Raw genomic sequence first — 21,186 nt, 5'->3', positions numbered from 1 at the left:
ACATTATTTTTAACTAAAGCTTTAAGCTGAAATAATTCAACTAACTTAAAAAGCTAATTGGAATTGTTGCAGAATTTTTTTAGACTTTTATATAAAGTTTAGTTTTAATAGTAAGTACAACAACAATAAGGCTTTGTACAAGAGCATTGATGCTTAAATTAACTATTTGAAAGAATGAAAAAGTAGTTGATTTAACAATTCATATTTGTGTTGTGTATCCAAATATAGATATGTACTCATTAAACAAGGAAGCAAGTTTATTGGAAAATAAAAAGTAATATATTGTCGACTGAATCAAAATGCCAAGAAAATGCAATACAATAATTGAATATCACTTTAAAGATTCTTATGAAAATGAGAAAAGTATGATCGTCGCGTTTAAAGCCAAATATGCAGAATTTTCCAAACACAGTATGATTGGAAAGTTTAACCAGTATCCATGTAAAGATATTATGTAATGAGAGATTGCACATACTAACAAAGTTTTCAACCTTTCCAATCAGCTCATCAACGGGCAATACAGCAATTGACTTGTCTTTGTTATTTCTTAGTAAAGAAGATGAAGGATACGTTTTGTTGGTACCCATTCTCAAACCGTGCCATATTTCCTTTGCTATTGCTAGTTGATCACCTAGCAGAGTTTATTAATTAAGGAATCAAGCACCAAAAGTAGTGGAAAGGATCAAATAAAACATATAATGCTAATAAAACTAACATATATTCATATGGTCCTAGAAATAATTCATGTTATGCACTCAAGTGAAAGTTGACAATAGTAGTCAGCATCATTGTATTGATTAGAATGCCGATATAAAGATTTATCTCAATTTAAATAGTAGCATTACTTTCTCTAAGGATAGTACCTCAACCTAATAAAAGACTAAAAGTTGCTTGCTCAACCAATAAACTCAGTTGTTAAATTTTAAATTTAATTATCAACAGCTAAGTTCATACATAAACTGAGTTCAACATGGTTGGCTATATAAAAGGTGTACTTTTGAGTAAACAAGTAGTTCTTTAATTGATCAAAATTAGAATTAACTTTCCTATTTTGCTAGTAAAGTGAGTTATTTTCACAATAAGTAACTTTTACTTAAGATTAAACGGGAGTAACTTATCCAAATATGTTTGAAAATACTTTTTTCACGTATTTTTAAGCAAGGCTAAGGATGCTCTTAATCTCCTTTAATTGTTACTTGGAAGTCGAAAGATGTAAGAATTTTTCGATAAATGTATGATATTATAATATGCCAAGAATAAATTTTCTAAATATATTATCTGCAATTAAAAAATCCAAAAAATAGAAGACAAGTCTATGCTTGCTTCTAAATCAAACAGTGAGTCAATTGATCGAGTGTTTAGCTGAGCTGAATTTTCAATTAAGCTGGATTCTCGAATTCCTTTTGGTTGTTTCAATGTTTGTTTTCAGTGCCTTTGTTGGCATTAGTCAAGATAATTAATTTTCAATAACTGATGAAGAATATTTATGTGACAATTGATATTCATTAAAGTGTGAAACTTTTGAAGGTAAATATATTCTAAAAATAGAGAAATGACATTCTATTTCCACATTCCACTGACATAAATTGGTTACCAATCTAGCAAAGTGTTATAACACTAACAAATCAAAATCATACCTTCTGCAAACTTGAGTTTTATTTGAAGTTGTCATTAAGGATTCCATTGTACACATGTAGCAAAGAATTGAAAAGAACTTTTGAATCCCACTCATAGAACTTGTAAATTTTTTTATAGCAAATGTAAAGAATGAAAAAATAGTAACGTCATATTTTTGCATGCAATTAAAATTTTGAGGAAATCGTTATACGATAGCATATTATAAATATTTCTGAACGACAAAAAAATATACCTGTTAAAACATTTTAGGTATATGAATGTATAAAAGAAAGAACTTCTTTGTACACAACTTTTTTAGTACATGTGTTATGCGAATTGTTTATGCTTGATGGTTTCAATAGAACTTTTAGAGATGTGCTCGTTTTTGCTCTTGATAATGCTACATATAGCTGACCATGGCAGAAAATCGGTTCTGGAAGATATAGACCAACAAAATCAAGTGTTTGACCTTGTGCTTTATTTATAGTCATCGCAAAATATGGTCTAATTGGAAATTGAGTTCTCTTAAATTGAATTGAGTTTCTATCACTTCGAAGAGGTATAAAAGGAATCCTTGGTAAGAAAACATATTTTTCACAATATTCACCAGTTTTAATTTCAGCTAAAATAACGTTTTTCTCAAATTTTCGACAAGGTGTGTCCCATTGCATAATCCTTTAGAAGGATTGATATTCCGTAGTAACATTACAGGACAGTTTATCTTAAGTTTCAATTCATGAAGTGGAATACCATTTGGTGTTAAAGTATTCAAGAAATCTTCTTGCAAACATTGTTCTAATTTATCAATTGCTTCATCAAAACTGTAGTATGTAAAAATTTCACCGAAAATTTGTTCAAGTAAAATCCTGTTAATATAATCAACACATTCGTTCGTAGGCGTTCGAATAACTCTATTTACCATATCATGTAGATTGTCAGCATATGTTTGTATATTTGGAAAAACATGATGTATCAAAATTTTTAAAGATGTGGATTCATCTTCAAATGGTAGAATTATACTATTCAAAAGCATAACGCACGTACAAGTATGTTCTTCTTCTGTTCCATCTCCAATTCTAAGTAAGTAAGTACAGAAAATAGGATCTAACTTTGCTATGATATTCTCAACCAATGGTAAATGTAAAAAGAAAGGCCATAGGTCTGAAAAAACAAAGCTAGCTTTCATTACATCTTCTTTTTTCCCTCTCGGCACCACTGGTAGAACTTGTCGAAAATCCTCTCCAAAAACTATCACTTTTCCATCGAAAGACAAGTTACAACCAGTAATATCTTTAAACATTCTGTATACAGCTTCAATAGCACAACGATTTACCATAGGTGCTTCATCCCAAATTATTAACTTAGAAATTTTCAACAACATTCCTAAAGCTGATTGCTTGCTAACAGAGCAGTTCACTTCACCAACTGTTTCCAAAGAAATTTTAAATCTCGAATGAGTTGTGCGACCTCCAGGCAACAAAGATGCAGCGACTCCAGAGGACGATATTGCCAAAGCAATGAAATTTTGACTTCTTACACTAATTAGAAGAGCTTTGTATAAAAAAGTCTTCCCCGTTCCCCCTTAACCATCAATAAAGAAAGTACCACTTGATTCATTTTTTATTTTTTCCATAACTGTATCATATGCAAATCGTTGTTCTTTATTTAATTGCTCTACATAATTGAAGCCTCGTTCAATATTGAAATTGATTGTTTCCTCTGCAACCATTCTTATCAATCTCTGAGTCTCATCTATATTTACGAAGAATGAAACTATTCCGTAATCATTTACGTTTTTACCTAATGATTCTAATACAGAATTGATGTCTTCCAAAGGTTGTACTTCAGCATCTTCAACAGATACGTTTCGATGTACATAATCATCATCATATAGGCTTTATATTTATCCCACAATAGCTTTGGATGATTAGGGCTGCAAAGTGTAAGAAGTGTTGCAAAAAGGCGTCTTAAAGAATTATGCATTTTGTAAATAATAGCTTCGGATAGACATTCATCACAATGATTATCCTCTTTTAACAAACCATGTAAAAGTGCTGTTTCTCGATATGTATTAACAGTTACTCCATTTAAAGTTTTAAAACTGTCAAATGATGTTGGACCTCTAATATGATTCAGAAGAACACGAAGGAAAATATCGTTCTACTTCAGATGGATTCCCTGTCACAATTCGTCCTATAACAATGTGTTGTTTTCTAGGAGTCCAAACTTTCTCATTTGCATTCCACACAAAATATGTTGGAAAATCTCGATACAACAATGTTCGAGCAAATTCATTTGCTTCATTCATCAGAAAAAATTCTGTTAACATTGTTCTTCTCGTATACTCATTCCCAATAATAATAAATAAATCATCTTTATTATTGTAAGTTACATGCTGGTGATCTTTAATATGAAGTTGTAAAGTATAAACAGTAGGATAAATTTTTGACAAATTAAAAGAAAAAATTCTCCACATAGTTTCAGGTGGAGATATCCATCTAACTGATTGATAAACAGAAATTTCATCGATTTCCTTGTCCATTTCATTTCTGCCTATGAAACCATTAATACAATCATGTCCTTTATACACATATTTGTACAAATACTTTACTGCTTTAATAGAAGAGCATACTTCAATGTTAATATGACAATCAAATTTTGCACTTAAATAAAGATTATATGGTACAACCCATCGATTATCTAACATTTGATATCTCAGTATAATAGAAATACCATTATTACAACGTCTATACAATGGATATGAGTTATCACCAAATATAGTACTGTTACAATAATCCTTAGGATATTTATTTTTACAACCACTGCTTGCCAACATACACACATTTTTTGCATTAAGATTTTCACAAGGACCGTGCATATTGTGTTTTGCAATTACAGAATGAAGATGCAAGTATTTATTCTTATCGGGAATTTCACATGACACTATCATATGAACTTGTTCGGCGCGACAAATTTTATGGGCGAAATTGAAAATCAACAATAAATGTGCATGAGGAAACCCTCTTTTTTTAAATTCAATCATGTATATATGAATAATAACTAGGCCAAAAATATTTTCTTTGTACAAATCATTTTTTAATTCTTCTAATTTTGCTCTAAATATACGTGCAATTCAATCTGGTCGATTTTGAACTTCGTCATTGTATTTCAGTTCTTCCGTAATTTTAGGCCAATTTAGATTACAAGTTATAGTTAGAAACATATCTAGTTTTCCATAGCGTTGAATGATAGCTATTGCATCTAAATATCTTTTGAGCATATCTCTAGGCCCACATGTGAAAGTCTGTAGTAGAACAATCTTCTTACCAATTTTTGACCCTCTTGTTTCCCCATTTTGAATACTATCTACAATACCTTGATAAAGTTCAACAGGAATTTGCTTTTGGTTGCTACGAAAATAGTCTAATCTGGTAGTTTTAATCTTAACGTACATATCTACAACATATTGTTGAAAAAGTCTACCAATGTGAAATAACACAAACTTACCAGAAGGCCTAATTTGTAATTTGTAGGAATAGTACTCCCGACAAGAAACCTGAGTTCGTTTCTTCATTCCATTGAGCACTACGTGAGGATAAAGAAAATGCATCTTACATCCATCTAGAACACTTACTTTATATAAGTTAGAAAAAATACAAAAAAGTGTATTAGCAAACCTTTAGCCTCTTTTTCAATGATTTTGGTTGCAAAATTTACTGCGCTAGGAAAAGCTACGTAGTCAGCCAAATTTTAAGCTTCAAAATATGTCTTTTGGTATCTTTGAATACCTTCATGCCAACCAAATTCTCCAAATGGGAAAAGTAAAGGAAATATGCAAAGAATCATAACAACCATAATAATAATGAACCCTATGTGAATCACCAGAATGACTATATATAGTAATATCACGAGCACGAATATTTGCATTGTCATCATCCTCAACCCATACAGCAGCTACTTGAGATGCCGAAAGAGTACTGAAGACTCTTTGATCAAGTCCAGGATCACATCTTATTTGTATTCAATGGTCATGCAAATTAGTCATATTACTTAAAGACCTAAAGAATCTACTATATGGATTTACTTTCAAGATTTCAATCAAAATGATCGAAGTAAATTCAACAAAATTTTTTGAAATTTTCATACGATTTTCAATTTCGTTATCTGTATCATAAAAATATAACTGCATATAAGAAAGCTTATTATTTTCTGGCATAAGTTGATTCACATAATGATATACTTATCCCTGAACTCTGAAAGTGTAAATACCTTTATATGTTCTAAAAAGTTCTTTATCACATTTTACACCAAACGAAATGAAAGCAAAATGGTTATTATATCCACATGCAATTTTCTTAAATTTCATGCATTCAGGTTCTTTAGAAGTAAATAAATCATACAATTCAGTCGGTGAATCAAACATATAAAGTTTAACTTTTTCATCAGAACAACAAAACCCTTTAGTTTCTCTATAAAATTTTCGTGCACCACAATGTTCACAATAGTTCTATGTCGGTAATACATATGCATTAGTTGGTATGTTCAATAGGTTAGAAAATCCTCGTACTTTAGAATAAACAATATTAGTCGATTCTTGATTTGAAGTGGAAGCCTGGAAAATAGGAGGAACTGTAAACTTCTGAACATGGGAAGCACCTAAATTATTTTTTTCGAGATAATGTAGAATCATTTATCCTTTTACAACAATCAATGCGTGGAGTTTGAATTCGATTCCTCCTATCCGCCTGTCTTTGATTTTGTTGTTGGCGAATAAAGGCAGTAAATGATTTACTTGTATTTTGAGAAGTACCATCAATGTTACAAAATCTAGATTCTTGATCAGCAAATGTTTTTGAAGAATTCATGGAGAACAAAACTTCACCTCTAATTTAATGCAAAAAGAATTTCATTTTAGTAAATGAAATAACAAAAAAAAAAATTATTAATACTACTCAATTTCCACAATAGGAAAAAAAAAATTTGACAAACACAAGTTAATCAAACTTTCACAACATTAAAAACATGCATAAAGCTAAAGTTTAATCACAAAAATCGTTTACTTGAATGCAATAGTAATAAACATAAACATTGCTGCCTCAAATATTGATTAAATAAAATTTTAATAAGACTTGTAGGATTTAAATGCAGGAGAAAAAAAAAAACATTACTATTTTCATATGATTTTTGTAAAATGAAGAGTTTTTTTTTTTAAACATAAATACTATTATTATTTTGTAAATGTTTTTGTTATACTACTATTGAAGATGAAAAAGAGAAAGACTCCCAAAAAGGAACGAGGTTTTCATCTCTAATTTTAGTGATTTTGCTCCCACCCAATCAACCTACACATCCAATATTTTTCTAAATCTATAATGTAAGTAATTCATCAAAAATCATGAACTTAATGAATTCATAAGTTGACTACTGAAAGTGCACAAAAGAATCAGGATAGCAAGTGAAAGTAATGAAGCAAAAATATACAAGTTGAAAATTGGAAATACACAAAATAGTCAAAAAAAGAACTGAAAGTTGTATATAAAAAATATTCAAAGATATTTCACATATCACTAAGAAAAATTGAAAAAATTAGTGTAAAATGGATATTGTTTAAAGAAACTATGCCTAAATTACGTAGAAATTGCCGTTACCAAAAGATTACACAGTTGTCCTATATCATCGGAACGTAGAAAATAGTGTCAAGCACATCTGAAATATTATCCTATTTATCTTATGTTTTTATTGAAAAGATAAATGCTAGTTAAGATCCACAAAGGATACAAAAAATAGGCCACCTAGTGTTCTCTAGCACTTCATACAAAAGACTATTAACAAAAAGAAAATGTCAATACCATGGCATGCTAACAAATATATTGTTCGCTTCTCGAAATCAAATAGTTCTTTTAGACATTAAAAGAGGACAACAAACATAACCACAAACTTGTTTGAACATAAAGTAAATTAACTAATGAAAAATAAAAACAAAAAATGATGGCACATAGTATTCCATATTATTAAGTTTGAAGATTTGATTGTATCAATTCAAGTTCTTCCTAAAATTCATCATTAGTATTTAGTATCCACCTTTCAATATTCTATTGAAGGTAATAAAAGATTTCCATCGATGAATTTATGCCTCAAAGAGCTCTAACCAAATATCTTTTTTAGTGAAAAAGTATATAGCTAAAGTAATTCTTCAAATAAAGATTTCATGGCTCACTGTATATTACAAAAAACCAATTTCCCCCAGCTTTAGTTTCTTGTTGCCTTTTTCCACTTCTCCGTTTTTATGACTTTTACTGTTTGAAGTGGTATCCAAATATAAAGATGGTCAAATACTTCCTGTTTTCCTTTTTCTTTTGTTCTCGAATCTCGATGAGTTCTTTCTTCTCCCTCTAGAATTAGTAAAGTAAAGATAAGGGAAGGCAAATGATTGAATTAGGTTTATAAGGTTTGTGTAAAAAATTTAAAATCATCTCATCTTTAAAAGTATGAGGCTCAAATTTGAAATCCTTGCATAGGAAGTTATGAAATCACATAGTACATACATATTCGAAAGTTTTATACATAGAAACACAAAACATCAATTGGACCAAAAAAAAAATAATAATAAAAATAATAAAATAATAAAAAATTCAAAACCCTTACCTGTCAAAATCTCTCTACTACAACCTTCGATTCCATGAGATAACTAATGTAATCTAACCTATACACATAAACAGCAAAAAATTTTAATTCAAATCTACAAAAAAAAAAATTGAAAGCTAAAATCGTCCATAATCTACAATACAAACGGAAAAGTTTCTTTATAAAAAAATATTACCGTACACGAAAGTAAACATGAAATATTACCGGTGTCTAATTTCTATACTATTTCAAAGGTGTTTTCTCGTTTCATAGAGAAACAGAGGTAAATAATGAAGGTAAACAGTGAAGAAGAAGCACGGCAGACGAAAACAATTTTCGTGAGAAATGATTTAAATAAAGCAGATTGGAATCAAAATTCACATTATACATTTTACAGACAATGACAGACTGCATTTATTATATGAAAATTAAAAAGACCATGACACCCTAACTTTAATAATCATTTTGTCAAAAATACCCTTAACTTAATGCTTCACATTATTTTCAATCAATTTTGATATTGAGGATAAATGAGAATTCATAACATTTACCAACACCATGCCATAAAAGTCAAATTTGTAACAAATAATTTTCCTACTTATTGACATTGAGAAATGAATGCGGGCCCACAACAATTGTACAAGGGCGGATGTGGAGATAGTAGAAGAAGTAGACTATGTGGTCTAGAGAAGAAAGCGCATCTCATTTTCTTACATGAATAAACTACTATAGCAAAACCGGATAAGTTGGATGTAGTGTGAAAAGCAATGTGACATAAATGAATAATAATATTAAAGCCTCTCTTTTAAGAGGTAGTACATAAGCCCATACAAAAATGAGATCCAATAACGGGACCCATCATGTAACACAAGTTTCACAGGATTGCAGACAATGCAAAAAATAAGCTACATGAACAGTATAAAATCGATAATGTTGTACATGATATAAGCAACTCTATGTCGTGCTGACAAAGAGCTTATCTTCGAAATCCCATCAATCTAAAGCCTCTCATTCACAAATCGCAATAATTAGCTTAGTATCTAAAGGTGTAATTTCTATGATGCTATATCCAGCATATCTGAAAGTAGAGATGATTCAAGTGGCACTCTTCTTCCTTTAGTATCTGCTCACTAACTGGTTTAAGGGCTGGTGATCTGTGTTCACCAAACTGTAGTGTTGAACAACTGCGAAAGCAAGATTATGAAACATAGTCAAAATCATTGAAATGTAAACATAGCAATTTACTACAAGCCAATTTGGCAGGACTTCGGCTTTTGATTCTTGTAAAAGAGCTTCCTAAGAAAGTCACCTTAGGCCGGCCTTATCTAAAAGCTCTTCTAATCAAGATAATTACTTCCATAAAATTATCCAAAACCCAAAAGCAGCTTTTGGCTTTATCTTATCCATACATAAATATTGGCAAACTGTGCTTTCTGCTCCCAACAGTTCAATCCCAACTGTCTCGGCTTCTTCTTAGTGATTTCTTCTGAGATTGAGCTTTCTTCTTGTCCAAACGTTTCTGCTCCCCAATGGCAGACCTTTCAATTGAGAGAAAGAGCAAGTCAATCCATATCAATCACTTGCATCCATGAATTTTAAAATAATGGATAGAAACTTTAATCAAGATATCAAAGGAAGAGATCCTGGTGCCCAGCCCACACACTAACTTCCTCTTCTTGAGAAGGGGTGGGGGCAGGGATGTGGGTGAGGGTGGGGACAAGGTAAAACAAATTTGAGCAGACAACTTACAACTTAGCGATCTTTTTCACTGTCGCTTCTGAAGGAGGTGGTGGGACATATGAAGCAGCTTCAATGATTGCCTGTCTCATTCATTCAAGAATGATCAATTATTCACATGGAACTAATTTTCTTCCCTGGAACTATCATTTAAACACCAGATGATAATTTTTACAATTTTTGCTAGATGGTAGAGCTGACATTTTTTGCTGCACCCAAAACATGGCATGCAACAAGCTAAATTATGTACATGTACCTGTAATTTCTTTTTTTGGTAATTTAGTACCTGTAATTTTGCCAAAGCATCTTCAATGTTACCCCTATTTACAAAAAGATGAATGTGAGCAACTACTATAGCAACAATAGTGAAAGAGAGAACATAACATAGTTGGTAAATGTTAACTTTTGAGTTCTAGTCTTCGTTGAAGAAATCACAAGCTCTCCGTCTTTATTGATCCGATTCTTCTCCTGTCAATAGTGTGGAAGTTATCAGTTTTAAAAAGATATCCATTGGTTCTCAGCTGTACAAATAAAATAATAAAAATCAAACAACAGCTCATTTTATGCAACAGGAAATGTTGGACTCTTTTTCTACGATTATTTTATGGGGATTTTAGATGTAGGGAAGATGGGATAGGCATTCTCAAATTAACATTTTCTTGGAAACCTCTCATCCTATGGTTATGAGTTCATGGAAATAAGGATCCTAACAAGCTTGCCCTTCTCTACAACATGAAAACTGTCTACCATGACTGGCAGGTTGAAGCGCAACCCATAAGTTCAGCCTTGAGTTGAAGACTTTTGGCAAATTTTAGTAGAAGAGAAGATGTGCACAGAAAAAGATTACAAAACATGCACAATATTAACAAGAATTGGTAAGTGTGGTGAGGGCTATTTTTTTGTTCTTTGTTAGCTTCAGAGTTGAAGAATCAAAACATCAGGATGAAATTGGGACTATGATTCTCAATTTTAAACCCTGTATTTTGATATTTAAGTAACCAGGTTTCTATACCCAAATAATCAAACACTCGAATCCAGTTTTAAGCAATCAGATTACTGATTTGGATGTCATTCCTCGCCAAGCTTCTTAGTTTAACTTCAAAAATATAGTAATACTTTACTTTACCAGTTCACGTGATCACATATCAAGAAGAGGGGACACAGAAATAGTCAACAAATTTTAATGCCCAGAGTACTAAGTGATAGCAAATGTGGAAACAAGAGTACGATCCATGATATATCCTACAGGACCCAATTCCAGGAAACCAAACAAGGTAGATAAAACACAGTCCTCTGCCCTCTGCAAATAGTGTAATATTGTGAACATTAACAGTAGAAGATAGTGACTCACCTTTTGCATAATCCTATCTCTCACCCTGTCGCTTAACCAGTACGCATTTTTTACATTGAATCGCATATCAACCTTGGTGTTCACTGCAGATTAAGAATCTGTCCAGTTAAAGTCTTCAATGTGTCGAAGATCACCGATTAAAATTGTAGATATGTACAAAATGAAGCATTGCATACCTTTATTGACATTTTGACCTCCAGGCCCGCCACTCCTTGCATAGCTTACAGTAACATGATCTGCATTTGGAAAATAAAATTTGAAGAATGACCATGTTTTGATTTGACATCTAAACCACAAAAATAAAAATAAATATAAAAATAAAAAATCAACTCTTCTTTGCCGAGTCATTCCTATCCAATATCAGACGTAGAACATCAAGGATTTTGAGATACCAGCATTATTAAAATGAAAACCAAAAAATTAGTATATGATCATATGAACCAAAAAATTAACTTATGATCATATGGCCTCACATCCTCTCTCTATAATGAGCAAGGCTGTTCAACACCCCTTCTTGTGTTTATCTGGTGTGAAAATCCTCCAACATGTCATAACGAACAATAACTCCCATATTTTCCTTGTATACAAGATGATGGGGGTAGCAAGAAAGACATGAAAAATATGCAAAATTCCAGTGTAAAATACGGGAAAATAAAAAGTTTGAAACCATTAATTATCTATATAAAAGCTATTTGATCGATGCAAATGAACTCTTTCCATTGTGATTAAGTTTGCACCTTAATTGTGCCTCAAAAGTTGGGAATAAGGCAAGTAAAAATCAAAATCAACTCTACTTTCTTGGAATTCTCAAGCTCTAATAAATTTTTTTATAACTTAATTAATTATCCTGTTATGACAAATTAGCAGGTCATATAACAATTATGCCCATTCACCAGAATCAATATTCCAGTTCAGCCCACCTTGTTAAGTAACAATTCAGACATATATGGCTAGCATCTATACTTGAAATCCCTTAAATACCCAACATTCATTGTCATGACAAATAGATAATGTCGTCATAAATTTATGAATAAAAACGAATATATCAAAGTATACCGAGAGTGATTCGGGGAACGGGGTCAGCACCAGCACCGGCATCTTTAAACCGCTCCTCGGCTTCATGCAGAAGCCGCTGGACCTCAGCAAGCCGAGCCGGCGTCTTCTTCTCCTCGCCGCCTGAATTACTGGAGGCGCAACGTACGACACCGTAATTGCTATGAGCTCGCCAGTGGACTCCACCGCAGCTCGTCGCCGGCAACGCCGTACGGAAGAAACGTACGGTGATTTGTGAAGAGAATGTGGGGCGGAAACTTGATCTTGCAAGGAACATGCTGGTTGTGGCTCTGATTGCAGCCATTTGGAATTTTGATTATTATTGTTAAACCCTAAGAAATGATTGAAAATGTTTTTGAGAAGAGAAAATGGCGAAATTTGAATTTAGGATGAAGCCGAATGGAGAAACCACCTATAAAATACATTTTGTTCAAATGCCATTTGACCAAAATTATAAAAATAAAAAGAGTTTTAATTATTTTAAAATGTCAAAAGACTTCTTTACCCTTAATTTATAAAACAAAAATGAAAAAGGGATTGGAGTTTTTCTCTAAACTTAGAGGAATCGTGAGTTGAACCTTTGATGGCAAGGAAATATTTTAACTCCACAATCATTATGTCAAGTCATGGTCCTTTGTTTTTTGTGAGCAAAATATATATATTACATTTCAAAAAATTATTTCATTTTCAATTTAAAAATAAAATTTAATTAAAATCAAAATTTAATAATAACCCACCGGTTGATCCATTGACCCGTTGGTTTTTTTCGAGTCTAACACACACAGTCTTCTCTTACTTCAAATTCAAAATCATCTTCTCTTTAAAATTCCGACTCTTCTTTTTAAGTTTAATGACATCTCTTCTCCGTAGTTGATCTCCGATGCACCCAAAGTTTTAACATTTTCCACAACTTAGCAACTAGTCGAAAACAATTATTGAGTCATTTATTCATTAGACACCTATTATAACACACGAATTTTTCAAAATACATTTTTTGAAAAAAAAAAAGGACAAAAAAAATATTTTTAAATTCATATCTTATTTAGAATCCAATAATTAGATTTTGATAAATAAAAAAAACGATATAATATATCAATATTGAACTCATTTTAAAGTTTGTAATTAATAAGAACTATTCGACTCTAGAAAAAGTTGATTCTGATAAGCCAATACCAAAATATCGCAGTTTGAAGAAATCGTAAAATATAATTTATCAACTTAATAAAAATGTGGAATGGAAATGAATTGCCGACACTGTTTCACTGATTTGCATAACGACATTGAAATCGTTCCTAAAACATAAAATGACTTCGATATCGTTTTAGCATCAAATACACTCTGCTTAACTGATTTGTATAACGCAATTGAACTCGTTCTTGAAATACAAAAAATGATGTATATGTCATTTCGATATCGAACACACATTACTTTATTGTTTAACAGGTTTAGGCGCACACTATGGAATAAGTAAATAATATTTATGTTGTTTCGATGACAATGATATCGTTCCCGTTCAAATCGTAACTATAACGTCATACATATCGTTTCAAAAGTGGTTACACTCGAACGTTATAACTACGATGTTAAATATAATTGAAATTTACATATTTTCGTGACTTTTTATGATTTTCAAGTTTATGTATTGTACATATCCAAAATGTGAATATTGTGCATATTCATGTAATCATATACACTTCGTTCCGATGACACATAAAGTAGCTGATGTCGTTCTACTATAAAATGTTCTTATTCTAATAACGACTTTGAAATTCTCCCTAAGACACAAAATAATAACTAGAGCGATATATGTATCATTTTTTACAAATTTAACTACTTAGAATTTTTGCAGTTTAAATAATAATTAAAACGATATATGATGACCAAAAAAAAGACATCAAATGGATTGATAGCACTCGAATGATTCAGAAAGAGCGAATGGAGATACTATCTTTCTTTCTATTGAATGAAATCAAACTCACTTAATGAGTTATTTTATCATTCTACGTACAATAAATATATGTCAGATGACCATGGACGATAGAATCGTCATTTTCATAATTATCATTTTATATAAAGTAAAACGATATATATATCGTTTTAGTTATGATTTAAGCTAAAACGATATCAACGTCGTCAAACTTGTATTGAAACGATAATGATGTTGTTATGTATGAAAATCTCAAATAAAGTAACGACATTCATATCATTTTAGTACAACTTTGACCAGTATGAAATCGTTCCAGTTCAAATCACGTGTATAACGACATAGCTATCGTTTATTTTTATATAAAACGATAATTTTATCGTTTTGGCTAAAAATAAAAATTCGACCGTCCATAACCACCCATCATACCTTCAACATACGTAGAACGATCGAAAGATGTCATCAAGTGGGTTAATACCACTCGAATGACTTAAAAATAGCGAACGAAGATACTTTCTATTGGAACAGTTCGAATGTGTTATACAATCACGAGATCAAAAATATTCTCATAGTTTCTTTTGAAGAGATCGAACCCACTTGATTACCCATTTTGATCATCCTACATATATCAAATGCATATTTGGTGGTCATGGACGATTGAATCGTTATATTTAACAAAAACGATATAATTGTCATTTTATTTTAACTAAAACGATATGTATGTAGTTTTAGTTATTATTTAAGCTAAAACGATATTAACGTCGTCAAACTTGTATTGAAACGATAATGATATCGTTATGTATCAAACTCACAAATAAAGTAATGACATTAATATCGTTTTAGTACAAATTTAACGAATTTGAAATCGTTCCAATTCAAATAATAACTATAACGACATAGATATCGTTTCTTTTCATACAAAACGTTAATTATATCGTTTTGACTAAAAATAATGATTCGACCGTTCACAACCACTCAACATGTCTTTAACATACCTAAGACGATCGAAAGAGGTCATCAAGTGGGTTGATGTTGTAACAACCCTGGTCTCTGTACCCAAACCGTTAGCTTACGTACTGTCCGTTCTGGGTAGGTCTTGCGCCCATTTACCCCTCACGGCTATTTGGACGCCCAATTGGTACCAGTATTCAATTTAAGTCTTATTTAAGGGAAATATTATAAGTTCGAATCCTGGGGATGCGACAGAAAGCCGTGAGGGGTAAGTGGGCGCAAGGCCTACCCTGAGCGAACAGTACATAAACTAACGGCTTGGGTAGAGAGACCCCGATCGTTACAGATGCCATTCGAATGGTTTAGAAAGAACGAACGAAAATACTTCTTTCTATCGAAATAGTTCAATGTTGTATACAATCGTGAGAACATAAATATTCTCATAGTTTCTTTTAAGTGAGATCGAACCCACTTAATTATCTATTTTGAGCATCCTACATATGTCAAATGCATGTCTAGTGATTGTGGATGGTCGAATCGTTATTTTTAGCAGAAACGATATAATTGTCGTTTTATTTTAACTACAACAATATGTATATAGTTTTAGTTATGATTTAAGTTAAAAAGATATCAACGTCGTCAAACTTGTACTGAAACGATAATGATGTCGTTATGAATCAAATTCACAAATAAAGTAATGACATTTATATCGTTTTAGTACAAATTTAACGAGTTTGAAATCGTTCCAATTCAAATAATAACTATAATGACATAGATATCGTTTCTTTTCATACAAAACATTAATTTTATCATTTTGACTAAAAATAATGATCCGACCATCAACAACCACTCAACACGTCTTTAACATACATAAGACGATCGAAAGAAGTCATCAAGTGGTTGATGCCGTGATGACTCGGGTCTCTGTACCCAAGCCGTTAGCTTACGTCTTGTCCGCTCTAGGTGGACCTTGCGCCTACTTACCCCTCACGGGTTTCTTCACATCCCTTAGGATTCAAACTCATAACATTTCCCTTACGGAAGACTTAAGTTGAATCCTGGTACCAATTGGGGCCAAGATTCAACTTAAGTCTTCCTTAAGGGAAAGGTTATGAGTTCGAATTCTGGGAGACGCGAATAAACCCGTGAAGGATAGATAGGCGCAAGGCCTACCCAGAGCGGATAAATAGGCGCAAAGCCTACCCAGGGACATCAATTTTTGCTGAAATATTTTTTGTTAGAACATATGACTTTATCACTTTTCTTATATCAACAAATACATCAAGTAATTTATTTGCAACTCTTTGCAAATGAATAATTTTTTCAACCTCTTACTCACATTGATTGTTGCGAGGATCAAAATGAAATAGAGTTGCTTCATTCCAAATAATTTTACCTTGTTTTTCAGGATATAGTTTTTCCCCTCCCAAAGTTGAAAAAGTTATTTAATCAAAATGACAATCTGTAAAACGTGTAGTAAATAATTCACCCGTTAAATGCTCAAGATAATTGATGGTAAATCAAAACCCACATAAATCTTAAGTTTTCGTTAGGGACCCATTTTAGTACGTTGTGGAGGGTGAAATAGGGACTTGGACAGCACAACCAAAGACCCGTAGGTGAGAAATATCAGGTTCATAACCAAATGCTAAGTGCAAAGGTGAATATTGATGATAGACAGTTGGTCTAATACAAACCAATGATGTAGCATGTAATATGGCATGACCCAAACAGAAGTTGAGAGTTTTGTTTTCATAAGTAATAATCTAGCAATAAGTTGTAGGTGTTTAATAAACGACCCTTCCAAACCATTTTGCGTATGGACATGTACAACTAAATGTTCAATTACAATCCCGATTGATATATAATAATCATCGAATACTTGTGATCTAAATTCACCAGCAATGTCAAGGTGAAAAGTTTTAATTGAGTAATCGAAAAATTGCGCTCGTAATTTTATAATTTGAGCAAGCAGTGTAGCAAATGCTACATTCCTAGTGGAAAGTAGGCAAACATGTGACCATCTAGTAGAAGAATCAATTAATACCATAAAATAGCGAAATGGTCCACATGATAGGTGTATTAGCCCATATATATCTTCATGAATTCTTTCCAAAAAAGTTGGAGATTCAATATTGACATTTGTAACTGAAGGTGTAATGACTAACTTACCTTGCAAACAAACTACACATGGATAGTCATTAGGTAAAAGAATATTTTGGCTATTTAAAGGATGTTCATGCGAATTGTTTATTATTCGACGCATTATCATAGTTCCTGGATGTCCAAGTCGATCATGTCAAAGAATAAAGTTTTTTGGGTCAACGAACTTCTGGTTCGTGACATTATTTGATTCAATCATTTTTATAAATGTATAATACATGCCAGATGGGAGTTTATAAAATTTTTCTTTTATCTGCTTCTGAACATATACAAAATAGGTTATGCAAAGATATTCAGTATTATTTTCTTGTATCGTTTCAATATGATATCAATTGTAGCGGATATCTTTAAAACTAAGCAAATTTCCTCTGGATTTGCAAGAATAAAATGTCTCGTCAACATATAATTTTGTATCATTTGGTAAAATAATACAAACTTTTTCGGAGCTTTCAACGATATTCGATACCCCCGATATCGTATTAACATTATTATCTGCTAATGTTAACATTTAAAAAATACTTTATCTTGAAGAATTGTGTGCATAGCCCTCGTTTAGTACCATTTTTTTCAAAATGCATTTTTCTTCCTATTCCTTTTAACCACATATTTTTATGAAAATAATATTATACGTAAATCAAAAACTTTTTCTTATTTTTTAACCACATACTTCCCATCAAGTTACTATTCTAAAATGCATTTTTACCTAAAAATGGCAATCAAACACCCCCATAATTGCACTATCTACTAAACATAAACAGATATCCTAATGATTCATCTTAGATTTTATTAGTATTTTAAGATTTACACTTTTCCAAAATCGCTAATATGATATTCTTTGAGAATATTAAAACATCGAGTTTTATGCTCTTCTGGAGCGACAAATTAATATCCTTTTTTATTATTAATAAAATAAAAAGTTATTTTCCTTTAAAAATTATTACTCAGTATCTAATAATTTTATTTATATTTCTTCTGGACACAACGAGATATATTTTTTTCGAGATATGTGTTACTTCAAGAGCACATTATATTTTATTATTATTTCTTCAAGATCAATACGTCAATATTCTTTTGGAATATTGAAAAATATAATTTATACTCTTTAGGAGTAAATAATGTTCTTCAAGAATATTAATTATAATATTGTGTTACTTCATGATTATCAACAAACTATTTATAATAGATATATTTTTGATTAATATTCTTTTGAAATATTAATTATAATGTTGTACTATTTCAGGAGTAACAACATGATAAAATATTAATTTAAAATTTATGATAGAACAACACAAATATATAATCGAGTCAAAGAATATTAATTACCATGCAAATAAAAAATAGTTACCAAATAGATTGGATATTAATTTATATTCTAAAATTAATTACCAAACATGTATTAAAAAAATCTTGAAAAGATATGCTTTATAGTTATTCTTCACTATAAACATATGTTTTACATCCATAAAAAAATTAAAGAAAGAATTACATAAATTAGTACATCTAATGCTACACATATACATCAATTAAAACAGGGTGTACAATTTTTTTCGCCTCAAATCGACCTAAATTGACACGAATTCAAATTCAAGAATTGAAAACATGCAATAGGGCCACATAAAACCATGGATTAAAGATGAGTTCATAAGCATTTAATAACTGCCATGACATAAACATCCAATGATTGCTACTTCATGAAATTGACTGCCACATAATAAAGATGTAAAATCAAAAGGTAGAAATTGATGAATTGGACGAAGCAGCCTCCAAATTTTGATTGGTATCATGAAAAAAATTGGTCGTGAACTGGACGAAGTTGAATTAATGCATACTTATAGATATAATTCACATGTTACCAAATTAATTTTGGTACACATGATTATGTTTATAAAAATTATTACATTCTAACTAATTTACTTTGATTTTAAGAGAATCGTGCTTATAACGTGTTATAAAATTAAAGGGAAGAGAGAAAATAAGATGAGAAATAAAGAGTTAAAACTCAATTGTATATTATTATTGACCAATGTCATATATTTATATGGTCCAAAATAAGAGTTGCAATTGGAATAAAATAGATCTTCTAAAATAGATAAGACTTATCCATGTATTATGATAATACTAAATAATTATCAATAATTATCTCATTATTTTACAATATTATTATCCGATTTTTGAAAGAAAAACTTATAATTTTTAATTATGAATTGAGATCTATAAATCACTTATAATTACCACTATATTAATTTCTGAATGAGATTGGATTACGTTAATGGGCTACTCATTAAGCCCATTTTTTATGAGATTAATGGGCTTGCTGTTCAACGGCTTCGAGATCATTTGGAGCCCATCGGGTAACAGTTCAATAAGTCATCTTTTAAGTTTTAGCATCACTTTGTCAAAATTAATCACTTATACATTATCAAACTTAATATTTAATTACACATTTTAATAAAATTATAAATTTTATTCACTCGTACATCACTCATTTTATTTGTATTTAAAAATTAAATTGTTTATAGGAGCAATTCACAGCCCAATTCACTTTCCCTAACCTGAAATGATTCCTTCCCGATAACAGTGGAGAAAAGACATTTGGGTTTTGCTACACATCTGGGCCCATGTGGCCCTAGACTCTTAGAATAATTCAAGATATTTAGTCCCAGTTTGATGGTCATTATTGCATGAAAACGATATTTTGAATAATGATTTTTTTTGAAAAATGTGTCGTTAAAAACTAAATAAGAATTTTTTTTTAAATTTACATGCAAAATATCTTATTGTGTGAATGTGTGATTGAAAATGAGTATGAAAAATAAATTGTTTTATTTTAAAGGGAGTCAAACAAGGATTTAGTATCAACATGAGACTTAAAAATATTGCAATAATATTTTTGATAACTAGTCGAGAATGTATAATTAGAGACAAGAATTAACTTATACTTTAATTAAATAATAATCTTTATCGCCAGTGAGAATTTAACATTAGTTGGTAGTTACCATGGATAGAGAGTACTGATCAGATGGGATCCAAAGTTAAAAAACAAGAAGTAGAATTAAATTAGAATATTTATATGTAAAAGAGTCGATCCAAATCACTCCAATCATGGGTGATTCGACACTATAAAAGGAGACAATAAGGGTTGCAATGAACCAAGTTGAATCAGTTTGACAATTAGACCAAAAGATCAGACGTATGTGTAATGAATTGAGTTGATCATACCCACAAGCTTTTCAATTTCTTAAATATGAATACATATAAAAAACAAATATAGGATTGGCTAGTGATGCGAGCTCACCTAGTGGTGGGCAAAAACCGACCCAAACCGCTCGAATTGACCGACCTGACCCAACCCGAGCGGTTTGGGTCAGTTTTTTCAATGAAATGGGTTGGGTTTGGGTCATTAATTGCATTTTTCTATCGGGTTACGGGTTACCCGTCCCAACCCGACCCATAGTAAATTAATAATATGAAAAAATCTTGAAAACTGAAAAAAGCGTATCAGATTTCTCAGGCTCTGCTACAGGTAAGTTAAATCAATAGCATTTTTCTTCTCACTTCTCCCTCCCATTTCCATTTCCCCTAAAAAGAAAACTCTATTCTTCTCCAAGTTCAATCCATTACAAAGCCCAAGGCAGCGAGTCTACACAGTACAGGAAATTCGGTCGATTCAGTTGCTCAAATCAACAGCGTCAGTCCTCCATTCAGTAAAGGGCGACGATGGCTCTTCCAAGTTCCTCCCTTCGAACCGTAGGTACACTTGTGTTCT

General features: G+C 31.3%; 1 protein-coding gene across 5 annotated transcripts; it reads right to left on the bottom strand.

The window, feature by feature from the left end:
* Positions 1–9,011: 9,011 nt before the first annotated feature.
* Positions 9,012–12,797, bottom strand: LOC111377524 (peptidyl-tRNA hydrolase ICT1, mitochondrial). Of its 5 annotated transcripts, none has more exons than XM_023000646.1 (8): positions 12,386–12,794; positions 11,506–11,565; positions 11,330–11,412; positions 10,382–10,446; positions 10,235–10,298; positions 9,991–10,061; positions 9,651–9,779; positions 9,012–9,425 (listed from the first exon to the last, which is right to left on the bottom strand). In XM_023000646.1, exons 1-7 carry the CDS (start codon positions 12,684–12,686, stop codon positions 9,689–9,691), a joined length of 735 nt encoding a protein of 244 aa, XP_022856414.1. In that variant the 5' UTR covers positions 12,687–12,794; the 3' UTR covers positions 9,012–9,425; positions 9,651–9,688. The 5 variants fall into 5 exon arrangements, 4 of the variants coding, with proteins under 4 accessions (XP_022856414.1, XP_022856416.1, XP_022856413.1 ...); XM_023000648.1 differs by having other exon boundaries at positions 10,265–10,298; positions 12,386–12,792; XR_002699741.1 differs by having other exon boundaries at positions 9,293–9,425; positions 9,551–9,779; positions 12,386–12,795.
* Between the last annotated feature and the right edge of the window lie 8,389 nt (positions 12,798–21,186).

Source organism: Olea europaea, unplaced genomic scaffold, assembly GCF_002742605.1.
Source record: "Olea europaea var. sylvestris unplaced genomic scaffold, O_europaea_v1 scaffold1667, whole genome shotgun sequence".
Classification (NCBI taxonomy): domain Eukaryota; kingdom Viridiplantae; phylum Streptophyta; class Magnoliopsida; order Lamiales; family Oleaceae; genus Olea; species Olea europaea.
The sequence above is the reverse complement of the archived record's forward strand: the minus strand, read 5'-3'. Positions and strand labels throughout refer to the sequence as shown.

Bases quoted from the DNA above. Each gene is read 5' to 3' on its own strand.
- LOC111377524 (XM_023000645.1), bottom strand. From the start codon at position 12,686: ATGGCTGCAATCAGAGCCACAACCAGCATGTTCCTTGCAAGATCAAGT. The intron at 11,413-11,505 runs GTATGCAATGCT...CTTAATCTGCAG, and splicing joins AGGTCAAAATGTCAATAAAG to TGAACACCAAGGTTGATATG. The intron at 10,299-10,381 runs GTTAACATTTAC...TTTTGTAAATAG, and splicing joins ACGAAGACTAGAACTCAAAA to GGGTAACATTGAAGATGCTT.